This window comes from Calliopsis andreniformis, chromosome 2, assembly GCF_051401765.1.
Source record: "Calliopsis andreniformis isolate RMS-2024a chromosome 2, iyCalAndr_principal, whole genome shotgun sequence".
Classification (NCBI taxonomy): domain Eukaryota; kingdom Metazoa; phylum Arthropoda; class Insecta; order Hymenoptera; family Andrenidae; genus Calliopsis; species Calliopsis andreniformis.
The window spans coordinates 14,512,869-14,528,539 of NC_135063.1; the positions used below are offsets into that span (position 1 = coordinate 14,512,869).

Consider the following 15,671-nt stretch of genomic DNA (forward strand, 5'->3'; position numbering starts at 1 on the left):
GTATACGTTTACGAGTCATTAAGCATAAAAAGTACATAGAATAAGACGAAAGCGTGCGTTTACTTATTTATATTGCACAAAGAATTTATTTATAATTATTTACCTAATTTAAGTAAATAAGTATAGAGCTTTCGTGAATGCATTTTTTGAAAATCTATTTTTCAAAATATTGCAATTATATAAACATATAACAGTACAATTTATTTCACACATATTAACCCATTAGTGCCTGGACTTCTTTTTTATCTACTGAAAGACAAACTAAATTAGATTTCATGTATCTGATTGTCTTTTTGTTTTGAGAAATTTTCTATAGCAATAATGAAAGCACATATTGATTCATTATATGTATACCTTTTACACGCCAATTAGAATTTTCCTATTGCCTTACCTGAGGATAATACATGTATAAAATTTTATACATGGTATACTTGTTCACAAAAAGTTAATACAAAATAAAAAGACTACTACACAGAGGCTAGAAAAATGTGCATTTCGTTAATCAATTATTCCATATTTATGATACTATAACGTTAAGTATATCAGTTTATGCGAAAGGTAATTCTGCGATAATAAAACCAATACTTCCATTGCTTTAATTAATCGACGATGTCCCGAATAAGATTTTTAATTTAGTCAATTATCTTGAAGTATTTATATCAGGTATTCGACAACTGGAAACGTTTTGTAATATTTAAATGTTTATATAATTGTATTATCGAGGCGCTAAAGAAAATATAATTAAGAAGAAATCGAAAATATATCCCGAAAATATTATATACGCGAATTAAAATAATTTTGTAGTTTATAATTTCCAAAACATTTGTGGGTGTATGAGTACAACATTAGATCTATATTAGCGTATATGTATGGAAAGCAAGATTTGTGCCATCATGTTCAATTGAACAATATATGTAAAAGAATGAACATAGGTATTATCATTTGTCATTAACTCTGTAATCAGTGCCAGTCAATGTTCATAATTTTATATGATTTATATAATTTACACGATGTATGAAATTACATTAATTACTTATACACAATGTACAATGCAGAGACTGAACAAAAGAATAAAATTTCATTTTTTAAGAAATTATCTGCGTTCAAATTTTTTCTTACCATAAACTTCAATATTGATTCACTTATATGAATAAATTGGATAAAGAGTAATTTGGGTTTTTATAATACTAATTATAGGATTTTATAGATTTTACTAAATACATTTTAATAAATTAAGTCTACTGGAATTAATATCTCATTACACTGTTGATATTATACTTACAAATTGTTATCAAGTTACTTAAGTATGCTTATGTTTAAATATATTTACAATTATACAGAAAAATTGTAATTATTTATATACACATATGTATATGTATGATAATGTATAATACAATATACATATGTATATATAGTCTTTATATTTCTTCAAATCTAATATAATTTGAACTCCTATGCCTCTTCTATTTCCTTTTCCAGTCTAGTTAAAAATATCTTCAATACACAAAAACCTACAACTATATATATTCTCTAAATATATTTCTGGAAGTTTAAAATAGTTTCATTTGTCATGCATCCTTCACACACAAGAACTCCAGAAAATTAATATGTATATGCAAACAGAATAATATACACACGTATCTGTTTACAGTACAGGAAAAAAATATGTAAAAAATATGTAAATAAGTATATTAGAAACACATTTTACATAACGGTATTAAATGATACAGTCAAATATGCTATAAATGAAATTAAAATCTCTTTAAGTAATAATTTCACGAACTTAAACTAGAAAACAACCATTAATAAATATTACGAAAAAAATATTATAGAAACGTCAGAATAATTACCCTGTTGTAAACTACTACGTCTAACCCTAAGCGTAAACGTAAAAGATTTACGTTGGGGACGTAAGTGTGAGGTAAATGTGTTTATAATGTAATTTTTCTTAATGAATCCAGTCTATGCATCACGCAATGCATGTAATTTATAAATATAGGTAAATACAAGTTTATTCGTCAATGTGACAAAATGTTCTACACATACACAATACTAAACTTTTGATGAACACGAATGAATGAGGCATCCGATGTAATATTATTACGCTAAATTAATATTTGAGGATATCAGACTTTCTTTAACAAATGCTTCACGCACGAGATAGTTCTGCTTGAAACAACTATCCCATACCTGTCCCATGCTTATATACATGGATACATTTGGCAAATTTTTAATTATCTAATTCCGACTACATGAAATTATAAATTTACTTCGATTAAACTTAAAACTATCAGACTTATTTTTTTTGGAATCAATAAATAAATGGTAACAATAAAAAAAAATCACGAATATTTGAAAAATAAGTATTAATATTATCGCATATGTTTGTCTGAATATGGTTATTTTATCAAATGTATCCTAACTGAGATAACGTTTTATATGTGTTACTTGTTCGAAACAAGTCTCGTTGTGAAGTAGTACAATTTGATTATGATTATTTTTATGAAGAGATGAGAATTATGCAGCTTCATCATACGTATGATGAAGTATTCAACTAGATACGCTTTTTTGTACAATAGAAAGTGTTTAATGTTAGTCAGCTAATCATCACAGACATAATATCAAATAGGAGAATATGGCACTAAAGTACGCAAATATATTTTATGATAACTAAACACAACTATCGGGTTCAAGTCAAAATATTTTACTCAGTATTAATATCACCTTTTTCTAAGAAAAAAAAAGGAGAAACAGGATCCAAAAAAATATTTGGAATAAATTGAACTTGAGTGATTTTCTAAAAACACGGATTTAATTTTTACTTCTGATTAATTTATGGGAGACCTCAATCGTTATACTACTTTTTTTCACTTAGAATTTGTACAGTGAGGTATAACTCTTTCCACATCCACATTTGGAAAAAATAAGCGAATAATTTTTAAAAATATACATCAAATTTTTAAAGCATAAATTATGTAAAGGCGCTATAAATTCGGGTGTTGTATCGAATGACATCTCTCGTGACAAAGCTCTATCGTTTTGATAAGTATACAAAGTCTAAAGTACATATTTTATTCTATGTGATGTTTTTAATTTTAGTCTGATGTTTTTGTATATATGTTATTTTGTTGTTATTTTTTTTTATTAAAGTAAAAGTGTTTTACTTTGTAATGAAAAGCCAATGTCTAGCTACACTACCTGCATTCTGATATCTATATGTAGTATATGAGATTTATAAGAAATCATGCTGTCTATATGTACTGAAGAGACATTAAAAAATGGAAAGAAGTTGATATTTCCTGTTCTACTGTTTTATGTCGGCACAATTACTTCTATGTAATTTGGCAAATTTATTGACATCACATTCCGGAGTTAAGTATTTCCCTCAAGCTCTTCAGCATGAGAAAATAATTAATCTGAAATATAAAACGTTATTAAAAATATCCATTTTTAATACATAATATTATTTAATTCTATGGGTTCAATATTTTCCACTATTTATTTATAGAAAAAAAATTATATCATTTGCATGTATTCTTACCTATTTAAGTCTTTTTTAAATAAGTTCTTATTTTATCTTCAGCCTGGATTTCTTATTTCTCTGTATTTATATAATTTTATGTCATCGAACTGGAAAATTAAAAAAGTCTGGTAAAAATCCATTTTTTTCTTAAGATATATCTAAAAAAATATAAAATCATTTATATATTTTTATTTTTAATTGTAAAATATATTTTAAGTACTGATAATATTCAAGTAATTAGCTTCTGGCCTACTGATAATTTAAATTTCAAATGTAAGTAGTATCTTACCTTTAGTATTAGAGTAACATAGCCAAAACCTCAACACAATTTTGAATGATTACTTTATATATACATAATTATGTACAAAATTAATTTTCATGTCAGCATTTATAAAAGCTCTTAATTGCTTCATGAAAAATGACTCTTTTTTAAAAGGATTATGTCTTTTAACTTTAGGAAAAGTTCCAATTGTACTCAAAAATTAAATACTAACAAAAATTAGACAAAATTTTACATAATACTGCTGAATTTCACACAAAACAAATCGCGAAGGCGAAAAATCTATCATCGTTACATAAAACTAACTATACGTAATAAAATGGTCGTATAATGTAAAATCTAAGTATCTTCCAGGTTGTTGCTTCGAAATTCGTCTAAAAATCTTCACTGATGTTGATCTTCGGGTGTTGTACTATACACCAGTACTTCTCTACGACGATTTATCTTCATTTGTACAATATTTACACAATTTTACAGTCAGAATTTTTTACACGACAATATACACTTCTTCATCTAAACTCGAAACAGTCCTTACAATAATGAATTTTCATAATGAAGCGGTATCGATCATCGACTAGTCTTTTTACGTTTGCGTTTTAGTTCACCGGACGGATTCCATTCTGGATCAACATCGGTGTAAGAATAATTTACTTTAGGAACGTTTCGTTTTGAGCTTCTCGTTTGTCGTAGAGGTGACTGCGTTTTCTTTACCTTTTTGAACGTTCCCTCCTGTCCCAACGATTCTGTTCCGAACTTTTTTATCGTCGTTGCGTTATTCGATACGTTCACCTCTTTACGTTGCGCTGGTGTCTTAAATGTCCTTTCAAGGCAAGACTCTTGGCACATTGTATTACTAGATTGATCGTTCACCGACCTAAATTGACGCTCGAGCTTCCTTGTACTTTCTTTCGTCAAATTTTGATGAGAACCAGGCATGTGCATGTCTTTATAATAATCCCTTCGCAACAAGTTTGAGTTACAATGATAGCCATCCCGCGGATGATCTTCCTTCGCCGTGGACAATTCATACTCAGCTTTAACAATCTGACCAGATCTTTTCTGCTGGCTTCCTAACACCTCCAACGCGGCTATCGACATCATCGGTACAGCAGGATAATTGTTCACTTTCTCAGCTTTAATAGACATCTCTCCGTACGCCATCGCATGCACCTTCAGCCTCTTCTTCAAAGGCAACTTGTTATCCATGTCCTTCTTGAACATCTTCTCCGAGTCGCATTGCGCCTCGATCTTCTCTATCGAATTATTATGCAAAAGGTTTTTCTCTATTTTACATAATAATTGATCATCATACAATTTACCCATGACCGCTTCGCTCTTTGCCCTCTCATGCTCCTGGACGGCGGGACTTTGTACTGACGAATGTGTTGGCAAAAAATATGGACTACTTTCGATACAAGACACATGGGTATCCGTGGTTGGGTGTATACACTGTCTACAATGCGCCACGATGTCATAAGTGCAGTTCAAACACGAGCAGTGTGATCTTCCACAAGGGCTGCTCGATTTCGCGCGCGAATGAATGGGCGTGGTTGCGTTTATTTGCAAGCTGCACGATACCGAAGTGCAATGCTTATGATATGGTACACACAAATCCGCATTACCAGCGCAATTACCAAAGATTGGTGGTAGTGTCGTCGAATGGCTCGCAGAAATGTGCAAGGGATGTTGAGCATCAACCTCGTGCGAATGTGAGTGGATTCCATTGCACCCTGGAATCGCGCAATTCGCCGCGGCGATGTGATTAGAAATGTTGTTGAACTCTTGCTTGATGTTCTGCCTGAACGCAAGGTTCGCCTTGGATGGCTTTCGTTTGTCTGTCGGTTTGCTCATTAGATTCACATCTTGGTAGACTTGCGAATTAACAGACAGCATATCGGTTGACAGGGATACTTTGCTCGAATAGGACTTCGTTTCTGAAAAACTGCTTTCCTCTGGTTCCATTTTGATCCCTTTGCCTCGTCCCACAGAACACTTGTTCTCCTGATACGGCAACTCCTTGCTGTACGCGGTCAGTTCTAAATTATACGATGCATGATCCAAGGAAGCAACAGCTTCGAATTGTCCACAGTCCTCGGATATCCAGTTCTTTTCTTTCAGCCTGCTCAGTTCTTCGTCGTTAATGTGATCCTTGGAATTTTCGACTGCCTTATTTATAATGTACAAATTACTGTTAGGAGATTTTTGTAATAGAACCACAGTTTCCCCATTCAATATAACATTAGTGTTCTCCTTTTGCACATTACTCTCCACGGGAGCCAGATTATGTGTCAGCATGTCAGCATCATAATTCACAGTTGCCTCTGGGTAAGACACAACCTTGCATAATTCGTTATTGATGTTACCAGCCTCTGACTTGTTGGTCCTTACTTCCACGTGTAAGGCTACCTTGTCCAATGCATCTTCTGGATAAATTCCAACGATTCTGTTAATGATTTCTGAAGACGGATTTTCAAGCAGTTGAGAAACAGTGTTCGACGAGTCGTTAGTATCAGTTTCATCATCGGTAGTTTGATTATAACACGTGTATCTTAAGGATGCGTAATCCTTCACCTTTATTTGATCACATTTTGTTTCGGATTCTGGTTTCAAGTGCGGTACGTGTTGCGAAACACTAGCTAGCAACGAGAGACCATCGATATTGTCTTGCAAATCAGAATCTTGAACGATATATTTGTTCTCGGTAGCGTTGCATACTTTTTTCTCCTCTGCTGGTTTGTATGACTCGTTATTTGACTTACTTTTAGGCATCATCTCTGAAGACAAATGGGACTCGCGAGGGACAGTCGTTTTGTCGGTATAATTATCATACTTGTCGCTTATTACAGCCTCTACGGACCTAACGTTTGTATCAACACGCGAATTTTCATTATTTTCAATATCTTCATCTGGGCACGTTACATTAACGGTATTAGAAATATCTTCCTTATCCATAGAACAAGATCCGAAAATAGATTCTCTGATATTAGCGATGCTTGATTTATCTTCTCTTATACCCTTGCTTGCTTCGTCGTAATTATAAATATCTAATTCTGTTCGCGCAAGGACTTTATCCGTTCCTCCACCATTCACGTTTGTACATTTTGATAATTTCGCTTCTTCTACTTGTGCTTCGAAATTGTTTCGTATTACCGAATTTTTAGTGGCTACTTGCGCTGGTTGCTTCTCTTCACATTTGAATATATCCTTGCTAGACGAAATCTCAACACTCTCGGTTATTTTATTAAAAATCGTACCATTCTTATCATTTTGAGTAATAACTAATTTTTCACACTTCGTTCCAGAATCAACCATCTTGTAAGAATAGTCAAATATACAAGATTTGTCATTTATGCGAATATTATTTAACGTTTCGCCACTTGATATATTCTGATCATTTCGCTCGTGTTCCGTAATTATTATTGACGATGTTACCCTTTCAGTTACTTTATCGTTATGAACATTATAGTTAGAACGATTAGAATTAACAGCATTATCTTTGGAATCATACTGAGTACATATCGCAGTACTATTTACATTCGGGCATTCTGTTCCTAGATCACAGACTTTTTTGAAACTTTCAGCTCTGTCGCGTGCTTCAGGTTCTGAGAAAACGTCTGTTTCTATCAGTCGCTTAATCACAGTTTGTTTATTACATCTATCGTTCTCCTTTTCATCGCTCTCCGTCCTTGAAACAGTGCCATTATTGAAACAATTACCATCAACAATTAAGTTCTGCCTCGTCATAGAGGGTGCCTCGGTCAAGTGCAATTTAGTAGTTATCGTAGAGGAAGGCATATTAACATTCATTTCTTTAGCATTAGTTTCTGTATTATTTTGCTCTCTTACACTTTCCACACTGTCTTTCAGCTCGGTATCGATCTCCATCCTATTTTCAGTACATTTATCATCGATCACTTGACACGTATTCAAATTATTCTTTAAACTCATACTTCCTGTGGTATTTATCAATTGTGTATTATCTTGCAGCTGATGATTGACGTTCCTTGTGTTGCTCGATGAATGTGGTTGACCGATATTCTCTTGTCTCTTTTTGTTTCTGGTCTTCTGCGATGCTTTCAGTATCTTCGAGTCGATCCTCTTTTTCGCTTCTTCTAACCACGGTAGCTTTCTAGACTTCCTTTTTTTAATACACTTTTCAAGTACTATGTCACTAGTTAAATCGATAATTACAATTTCATTGGACTTTTTACATTTTCTTTTCAAACGATTTTTATTTGATTTATTTGTTTTAGGGGTAGCATGCTTTGTAGAAATATTTGAAAAAGTACCTAAACATTTAAAACTAGTTTGTTCTTCCAAATTTAGAGATTTAAAAGGTTTTAGCAAAGAAATAGATTCATTTTGCTTATTTTTATCTGATATAGTTGAATTTACGTTATTATCTATACGTTCTATATCTTTATCCGCGATATCTTCCGGCTGAGAACGAACAGAAATTGCATTAATCGTATCACCACAAAATTGACACAAAATTATCTTCATTTCCGTAAGTAACTCGTAAGGTTTACGCAAGATATCAATTTTTCTGTTTATGATTTACAAAAAGATAATTTTGTGTATTAATTTTTTAAAAGAGTAATGTTTGTGAATTATTTTTTCATAATTTCTGAAGCAACAACGAAAGATGATATGTGTGAAATGTTATTATTAAATTTAATAAATATATTAAACAGGAATAACGGATTAATAAATAAGTAAATACCATTTGTGAATTAATTCTAGTGGACGAATCAATGGGAGATGCAGGTCCGTCCTTCTTTTGACATACAGAACTTCCATTGCTTTCCTTGCAGTACTGTACAAATAGCTCACAGTGCTTTTTAACATCAAATTTATGCTGCAGTAGAATTTTTGTAGAATTTGGTGGACTCTTTGGCACTTTTGGTAATACATCTTCTAATATACATGGTGAGAATGTAGATGGCAATGGCCCCAGAGATGCAATTGCAGCAGCTGTTATCTGATTTCTCACAGCTGTATCTCCATTTATTTTTCTCCACAAACGATAAATAAGAAAGTACCGAATAAACATAATGCTTGATTCTGGATGCAAGGGAATATTTCTCATGATTTTCCTAAATGAGAAATAATGAAGTCGAGACTAGTATCAATGTAATGTGATGAAATAGAGTATTATTTACTGAATTAAAAAAAGTTAAACACTCAGAAAACTTTAAGGGTAGAAAAATTAAAGATAAAATATTAAACTCAAGTTTTTAAATATTTTATATTTTGTACTTACGTTATTATTGGGTCTAAAATATGATGATAATTACGACACATAAGTTGTATTTTCATTAAAGTGTCTAATAAATGTTCTGTGGAATGTTCTGAAAGAGATAAATTTTCCTTAAGCATATTTAATTATTTACTCTCAAATTAACTGTAATGAAAATGAATATTATCATACCTAGATAAACGTAAAGACAAGAAGTGAGCCTTGCACAAATTTTATCATGGTCTTCTTTGCTTTTTTTAGATGCTTTTAATTCCATGTCTATGTACAGTGCTAATAAGTCTGACATATTGTTTAAATAAATAGATCTATTGCCATCCTAACAAATGAAATTTTATCAATTAATAGCAATGAAAGAATTATTTAAAAAATAAAATCACTAAGAAGGAGCTGCTTACCTTAGAAAGCTCACGATAAATATACAAGAATAACAATAAGGTCTCACTAATGAAATCCTTCAATTTTGCAGCTCTTAAAGGCCTTGTATAACACTCGTTAACACTGATACTTACATTTCTGTAAGAAAATTATACACTAAACATTTTATAAATGATTCATGCAATGACAATTTATGAATGTAATTCAAATCTTTTATGTTTAATTTTACACCTACACTAAAAAAGTTAAATAAAAATTTTTTTAAGTACTTTAAAAAAAATATATTATTCTGTTTGTCACTGTTTACTATTTTTAAAAATAAATCATAATGTTTAATTTAGTACCACACTTACATTAAAACACTATCTACTTAAACAAATTATATTTTTTTTCTTTTCTTTTTTTTTTTTTTTTTTAAGTCTCATTTACTACATATAATTTATAATTTAATTTCAGCTTTTAGTGATTTTTATTTCACCAGTTCTCTAAAAAAATGTTACTGGTGAATCAAAGATTATGATGTATGGAAACTAAATTTATGATGAAGCAAACGTATATTACCTCACATAAAATTGCATAAGTTCTGTTAAAGTTGCCATACTTTTGTCTGTATGCATACACCTGCACATTTTTCGAAATTCTATTATCCAAGGAAATAATTCAATAATTGATGACTTTGACTCATCATTATTTAATTTGGGCCTTCCTTCGATTTTAACCATTTCCTCTTTGGTATCTGTGCATTGACAAATACAAATAACTGTTTTAAATATGAACGAGCGTAAAACTATTTATATTTTTTATGAATTTATATAACGAGACGTTTATATTTAGTTTCAATTTAAACTCCCCTCAGCATCTCCCCTTCATTTTACGATGCAATCATTTTTAATACCCCGCGATCTCCCGAGTAATCATCGTCCAAATTGAAAAACGAAACTTACGAACACATATAAGAAAGTCCAAAAAGTCACCTTGAGAATTCTTTAACATTTAAACATAAGAAACTACAGCAACAAGTATCACACAGCCCGATAAAAACATAAACCAATTTTGCCCAAAGTTAACACTGCACTTTATCACTATTCCATTAAGAAACTACTGTAATAGAACACTAATCGAAATCCAGAATCTTCCCCCAAACTTGATAGAAACGTGTAACAGTGACGACGCACAATACAACCCTCTGAGTCTTCTCAAAACTACCGATTCAAAACTATCACTCAAGATCACAAAAAACGACTCAAAAAAGAAAAAGAGAAAAAAAAAGAAAACATCAAGGATCCCTTATATCCACTTCGCCTACCCTCTTAAAACTACTAACAAAACAACTGAAACTTCCATCAGCATTTAGAAAGCACTGAAAGGGGGTAGTTGAACACGATCTCACACACGCGTCCACAGAGCATAGATCCAAAATTCGTCACAGAAAACATCCCTAAAAAGCACGAAACGCGTTTCGTGCTTTCGTTCAAGGATCTCCTTTGTACTTCCCCCAGCTCGCCAGGCACCCACGGGATGGCAATGCCACCAAATCTAGCAACAAATCGATCGGACGCCTCGAGGTGGCCTACGTGCTCGCGCGTAGCGTGGTCTCAGCCACTAAATATTCGTAAACAATAACGACCGCTATCACTTTAGAAGACCGATGAAGACGTACCTTGCACCAGAGCGTTCTCGCCCTGCGTGCCATTTATCTGTTCCTCGACGGCACGACTCATCTCGTCGAATCTCCCCAATAAATGGTTGGTATTACGTAAAAACGTTTTTCCCTACCGCAGCGTACCTCATATTCAGGGACCGAGCACAAACTATCGCGACCGCGTCTCTCCATGCACTGCGCTCTCGTCAACGGCCATATTGATACTGACGCTTGCCACAGCCACCGCGAGAGCGCGTCCCCTACACCCCACTGTTACCAAGCTCTCCTCGAGCCGCCGTCCATCGGTCGAGACGCAGGGAGAACTGCGCGAGAACTTTTCCACCGTGGCACTCTGCTCGTCGAGAATTTTTTTCTCTGTGAACGAGAAGGGTTTAGCCCGCGGTTCGAGGACGAGGCGAAGTGTTTCGCGCGGCGGGTTCCAGCGATAAAATTTCAATAATCGTAGTTCTGTCGAAGGGTTGAAAGCGGCGAGGGTTTAGAGCCAGCCGGCTGATTCGTCGGCCTTTCAGGTAAATCAGCCAATGAAGGTACGGCGAACGTGCAGCGCGCAAATCATGAACCGGGTGCACAGTTATCCCTCCCACGCGGAAGGGTCCAATCAGGATCGAGCAATTAAGTAATTGCACACACGGGCTTGCAAATGCGACACACATGCACCTATGTTTCGTGTTTTCGCGTGGAACGTCCCACTTGGAGTATTGCCCCCTGTGTAAGAATTCAGTTGGGATAATAAAATACAGCTTAAGGCGAAAACGAGCCGCGATTCTGGATCAGGGGAACGAGTGCGTGGTTATGTTTGAAACTGGGCACTTGAGGCTTGTCGCTCGGTCTATGGAGTGGTTCACATTCTTGCCTTTTAGGGATTCAGGCTTTTTAGGGATGCTGATGGTTTAACTGGAGAAATATAGGGGTAACTGGAGAAATATAGGGGAAGGGAATCGATTGGGGATTTGTCTGAAGGGTTTTAAGCATTTTCTATGGAGCTGTTGAATAAATGTTACTTCTATGAGTTAGCGATATTGATACCACAGTCAGTTATTTGCAATTTTAAATATCTTAAGTAGAAAAAATGCAATAAGGTTGACGACTATTGTCTGCCAGTTGAATCTATTTCATCTAAAACATAATATGTATAGAATGATGAAGGATATTTTCTTAAAAAAGACATTAGTTAATTGAACAAGAATTAGAGATCTAGTAAAGTAGTCTCTGTTAACGAATTTCTAGATCAGGATTTCCCAGACCTTCTTGACTTATGGCTTTCTTCCGAACGTTGGTCACCTCTATAGCCCTCTTTCCTATTCTCTTTTTTCCTTGTCCCCATCCTTCTTTTCTTCACGTGGTCCCGAGAATTCAGTTTCAGGACCCCTAGGGAGCAATTGTATCGCCCCCTTGAGAAACCCTACCCCAGATACGTAAAGTATAACAAGAGTTCAGTAGAACGCTAATTAACATATCAAAAATTCTTTATCAACAGTCTATCGAAAATAAACAAACTACCTATTCAAAAGAAGCTTCACATCTAAATCTAAGATTCCATTTCTCCTTGTTCTCTCTCCTCCAAAAAGAGACCCCAAACCAGACAAGGGTCATCTCTCCCATGATCTCTTCAATTTCGCGCCTCCGCTTTGCAGCCCTTCACCCCTTCCTCCCGTGACCCCTGAAACGATCACCCTCGAAGACCCAAGGCCTAGGCGGCGGAGGGTAAAAAACAATCGATCCGAAATCCGGCGGAAATTTCGCCATCTAAAAATTGATTCAACAGCGGTGGTTCGTATCAGCGCGCGTGCGCACGCACCTCTCGAAAGCTCGGCTCTGTCGGTCCTTGTCGGCCGCAGCCGCGACGCTCCGTGTTCCGGCGGTGTTGCCCACCTCGGGGCTCAGTGAGCCGATGTGTGAGCGCCGCGACGCCCAGAGCAGCCCCGACGTCAAGCGTCGTCGTCGACGTGGGTTTACACGAGAGGCCACCGTTCTCTAACAATTTTTTTTTTTCTGTTCTCGTCCTCGTCGCTGTCGTTGTTGGTTCCCGTCGCTTTCGCCATTGTCTTTCGACGCCCGTTTTGTCTTTCCCGATCGGCCATCGTGGCGGCGCACGCGGCTACACATCGCCGATCGGTTCAGTGCGCGACGAAAGGGAGACAGAGAGAGAGTGAGAGAGAGTGGGGCAGCGAGGGAGGGAGAGGAAGAGGGAGAGAAAGAGAGAGACACGACGTGCACACCTTCCTCCTTCCCTCTTCACTCTCTCTCTCTCTCACTCCCTCCCTCCCTCCCACTCCTTGCACCCTCCCCCACTCCAGCGGGAACCACCCCTCCGAGAGTGCCTCTCTCCTCCTCCTCTCTGTCTTTCTCGACACGTTCGCATGTCGCGTTCGCTCGTGTCGACGTCGTCCCTCGTCGTCGCCGTTTCTCCTTCGTCCTTTCTTCCGTCGGTGGTTCACGTGCTGCGTCGCGAGTCGCTTCGCCCCTCGACCTGTCTCACCGAAAGAGCGAGAAAGAGAGGCATGGCCACTGAAAGGGGATGACCGCGACGATCAGAGAAGACGGAGGAACGATATACCTGACAGGATGGAGAAAGAATGACGAAACGGCGATCGGGGTACACGAACAGAGGGAACAGAGAGAGAGAGCGAGAGTGAGAGAGAGAGAGAGACAGTCTAGTCGCGCGATTACCTTCCCCTCTTCGATGACGTAAGACACAAGAATCACACGCACGTTCGTTCGCTCTTTCACTCCCTCCGTGTCGCTTTTCGTTCTACTCTATCTCCTTCTTTCTCTGTTCTAGCTCTCTGTCTCTGTTCATCTGTGTCTCTGTTTTCGTGTTGTTTCCTTGTTGGTTGTATTGTCGTCTGGGTGGAGTACGAGAGGACGAGGGGAGGAGAGAGGGGGTATTGTGAATAAGAGGGATAGGGGGTGGAAGGATGGACAGACTGGGAGAGAGAGAGAGAGAGTGGGCTACGTGCTGGGGTGAGCGACTGACGGGGTCAGGGGTGAGAGAGGGTGGTTCTCGTGGAGGGGAGGGGGTGCATGACATGGGTGAATGAAGATAGCGATGCTTCGACGCGATTGCATACGTTCTCCAGGGTCCCTGAACGATTGTGGTGACTGTAGATCTTTTCGATCGCGACGTATGTTAATTAGCCCGAATTTATTGAACGTCGTAACGAATGCAAGGCTTGGAGAAGAATGAACACACGTCGATGCACGGATAAAGGATGGACGGTTGAAAAGCATTCGGTGAGGTGCCAGACGATTCGGGTCCAAATCGTTTGCCTCTCCCTCGGTTCACCACGCCCAAGGACCGATTATTTTTCCTTTTCTGCCCGCATTGTGCTTTAGAGCCACGTACCAGCTCTGACTGGCACAATGGGGCATAAGGATTTGATTCGGCTCTGACCTGTTGATTCTGCAGAAAACGCTCGTCGTTATGCGAAGCATGCACGCGCTTAGTAATTTACCCTGATACGATCAATCGAGGGTATGCATGCCGTAACTGTTGTATCGTATAAGTATATGGAATGTTACGTACCCCGAATTAAGTCGGTCACGTGACAGGGGGCTCAAGTCTTGCGCCACATGTGTAGGCGCAGATGTGATTAAACGAAAGCTGTTTAAATACTTCACGCGATTGGATCGAAGTAATAAACTTTTTCCATTGAAATTAACGTCACGAATAATCATGTATAATATTTCAGTCATTTGTGAGAATATTGGAATATTTTATACCTTTTCAATAAAAAAAATTTGTTCATGTTTTTATAGGTACTACATTTCCCTTATAAATACAATGATTACATATAGTCTGTACATGTATCTAATAAAATCTGAATATTAGTCAAATAAAAGTAAGATAGTCTGAATCACATTTTAGTAACATGTTTTTTCTTGTAGAAAAACCCTTCTATAGAAATTTTTGTAGCACATCATTTTAATTTCCTTGTGTTAATTAACTTGTCTTCTTTTAGAAAGAATTTTAGAATTGCGTTATTGATAGAACTTGTCACTGCAATTATAGTATTAGTAGAACAAAAGAGTCAAAGTTTTTAATAAATATTTTTCAAAGTCGATGACTTTGTCTGGTACTAAAAATAAAGACCAAATGTTTATGAGCATTTTTATCTCCTGACATAAACATTTACAGAGAACTGTGAAAAACGAGGGAGTTGTTCACCGTGGCTGGTTCAATCGTTCTCACGTTATCTGTGCATTCGATGCGCGAGCATTTTTGATTAAATGAAAACGTGTCGGTATTCACGGAGATATTTTCTGCTAGAATCTAACTCACAAAATGCCGATTACGTGGAAAAAGATTTAACACAGCTTTACACTGCTTTTTTATTTCATTGCGCTTTGCATAGAAAGCGTCATGATAACAGCTACACGAAATCGTTGTTGAATCGGGAAAGATAGGAGGGACGCATGAAAAGAATAGTTTACATAAATGTCTCTGCACGTAAATTTAGAGAATTTACGTTCTATTCTTTGTTAACGTGAATTTAAAAAAGGGAACAATGGCTAAATCCTTCCAGGAAAAAAAAAAAATAGAAAAAAAAAGTTCTTTTTTATTAGTCAA

General features: G+C 36.1%; 2 protein-coding genes across 3 annotated transcripts in view; both read right to left on the reverse strand.

The window, feature by feature from the left end:
• Nucleotides 1-15,671, reverse strand: part of Wcy (WW domain-containing adapter protein with coiled-coil wacky) — a 38,523-nt gene that overhangs the window by 16,845 nt on the left and 6,007 nt on the right. The window lies entirely within an intron of this gene.
• LOC143186508 (uncharacterized) lies at nucleotides 1,957-11,280 on the reverse strand. Of its 2 annotated transcripts, none has more exons than XM_076390191.1 (9): nucleotides 11,099-11,280; nucleotides 10,000-10,174; nucleotides 9,459-9,576; nucleotides 9,235-9,379; nucleotides 9,067-9,154; nucleotides 8,527-8,899; nucleotides 3,813-8,243; nucleotides 3,542-3,630; nucleotides 1,957-3,416 (listed from the first exon to the last, which is right to left on the reverse strand). In XM_076390191.1, exons 1-7 carry the CDS (start codon nucleotides 11,157-11,159, stop codon nucleotides 4,371-4,373), a joined length of 4,833 nt encoding a protein of 1,610 aa, XP_076246306.1. In that variant the 5' UTR covers nucleotides 11,160-11,280; the 3' UTR covers nucleotides 1,957-3,416; nucleotides 3,542-3,630; nucleotides 3,813-4,370. The 2 variants fall into 2 exon arrangements, with proteins under 2 accessions (XP_076246306.1, XP_076246313.1); XM_076390198.1 differs by having other exon boundaries at nucleotides 3,542-3,681.